At 65.4% G+C, this 1514-nt stretch overlaps 1 protein-coding gene across 1 annotated transcript in view; it reads right to left on the reverse strand.

Annotated features, from left to right (window-relative positions):
• Nucleotides 1-1514, reverse strand: part of RUVBL1 (RuvB like AAA ATPase 1) — a 27839-nt gene that overhangs the window by 9565 nt on the left and 16760 nt on the right. Inside the window, exons 7-8 of the mRNA XM_006169814.3 lie at nt 1046-1109; nt 683-881 (exon numbers count right to left, since the gene is read on the reverse strand). Coding sequence (XP_006169876.1) covers nt 683-881; nt 1046-1109 — 263 coding nt within the window. The remainder of the gene's footprint in view (nt 1-682; nt 882-1045; nt 1110-1514) is intronic.

The following is a 1514-nucleotide window of genomic DNA, read 5'->3' on the forward strand; positions in this document are numbered from 1 at the left end:
CCAGCGGACTCCACGTGGGTCGGGAGCCGAGGGAAGTTACGGCGGGCGGCGTTTGGCGGGAGAAAAGCCATAAGTCTCTGGGACCTCAGGCGGAGTAGTGGCCGCTCAGGTACGACGCCAAGAACACAAGCTGCACACGAGGCACAGAGCGGACACCTTGGGCTCTGCCAGGACCTCAGCCCGGCCGTGTCAGACCCACTAACAACTGCCACGTGGCCTGGCGCGACGCCAAGGAAGCCAGACCTGACATCACAGGCAGAGGCCACGGCCCAGCCCATGGGCATGGGAACCACAGGCGCAAAATGCCCAGGGCCCTGCTGGACGGCAGCTGCAGAGACGGGCCGCGATGTGGCCCAGGCCGGGCGAGCACCAGCCCACACACGCCCTCCGCCACAGGACAGAGGGGGAGGTGACACAGGAAAGCCAGGCCGAGGCACAGGCAGGGCCCAAAGCTGCTGCAACTAAACAGGACAGCCACCGGGGACAGCGGGCGAAGGGCTCCAGCAGCTACTTCTCCAAAGAAGGTACGCAAATGACCAGGGAGCTCAGGCACGGCTGCAACGCGACCGTTCCCCGGAAGGCTGTCTGGCCGAGCTGTTTCACTGCACAGACTCGGAACAGTGCAAGGCCCCGTCCCCACAACACCACCACTACGGCAGCCAGGGGCAGCAACACCCTGTACCTGACGACGCAGTTGCCGCGGTTGGATGCGAAGATGACGATGGGGGCGATGGAGGACTCCAGGGCGCGGTGCAGGTAGGTGAAGCACTCGATGTCCAGCATGTGCACCTCGTCCACGAACAGCACGCCCGGGACCAGCTCGGCCACGCCCTGGTCGATGTACTTGTTCACCACCTTGTTGATCTCCCCGCGGAGCTTGTCTAGGAGAACAGGCAGGGCTGCCCTCCCTCTGCTCCCCACCGCACCCAGCCTCCCTGCACGTGTGCGGTCCGGTCCACCAAGAGACTCCCACAGGGCTCGGCAGGACAAGGCCTCCAGGGTGCTCGGCAGGTCCGCCACGCCCCCCGGTGAGGCCCGCCCTTACCCGTGATCTCTGTCTTCTTCGGCTTCATCAGCTGCCCCATCATGGACAGGATGTCTTGCCCGCCCTGCAGGAGGGAGTGCCCGCGTCAGCCTGGCTTCCTGGGCAGCCAGCAAGGCAGGCAGGCAGGCAGACACAGACACACACACGGCCCGCGGCCAGGCCGGCTCTCCTCCATCTTCCGGCTCCACACTCCAACTGCTGGGACTGCCTGTGGTCTTGAACAGCCGGAGGGGAAAGCGCCTCGCCACGCCTCCACTCTCCGCCTTGCCGGGACTTGGGGGGACACACAGCCCAACGCGGCCCAGCACGCAACTCTGAGTGGAGGTGCCACCGCCCGAAAAGCGAGGGGCTTCTAAACACAGGGGAATTCTCAGAGGTGCCCTAACCTGCAGAGCCAAATGAACGGCTTCCCCGGACACCCCACGCTCCTTACGATGCGAGGCTCTCGCCTCACGGATTCTGCTGGCCA

Source organism: Tupaia chinensis, unplaced genomic scaffold, assembly GCF_000334495.1.
Source record: "Tupaia chinensis unplaced genomic scaffold, TupChi_1.0 Scaffold147500_2, whole genome shotgun sequence".
In the NCBI taxonomy this organism is placed as follows: Eukaryota; Metazoa; Chordata; class Mammalia; order Scandentia; family Tupaiidae; genus Tupaia; species Tupaia belangeri.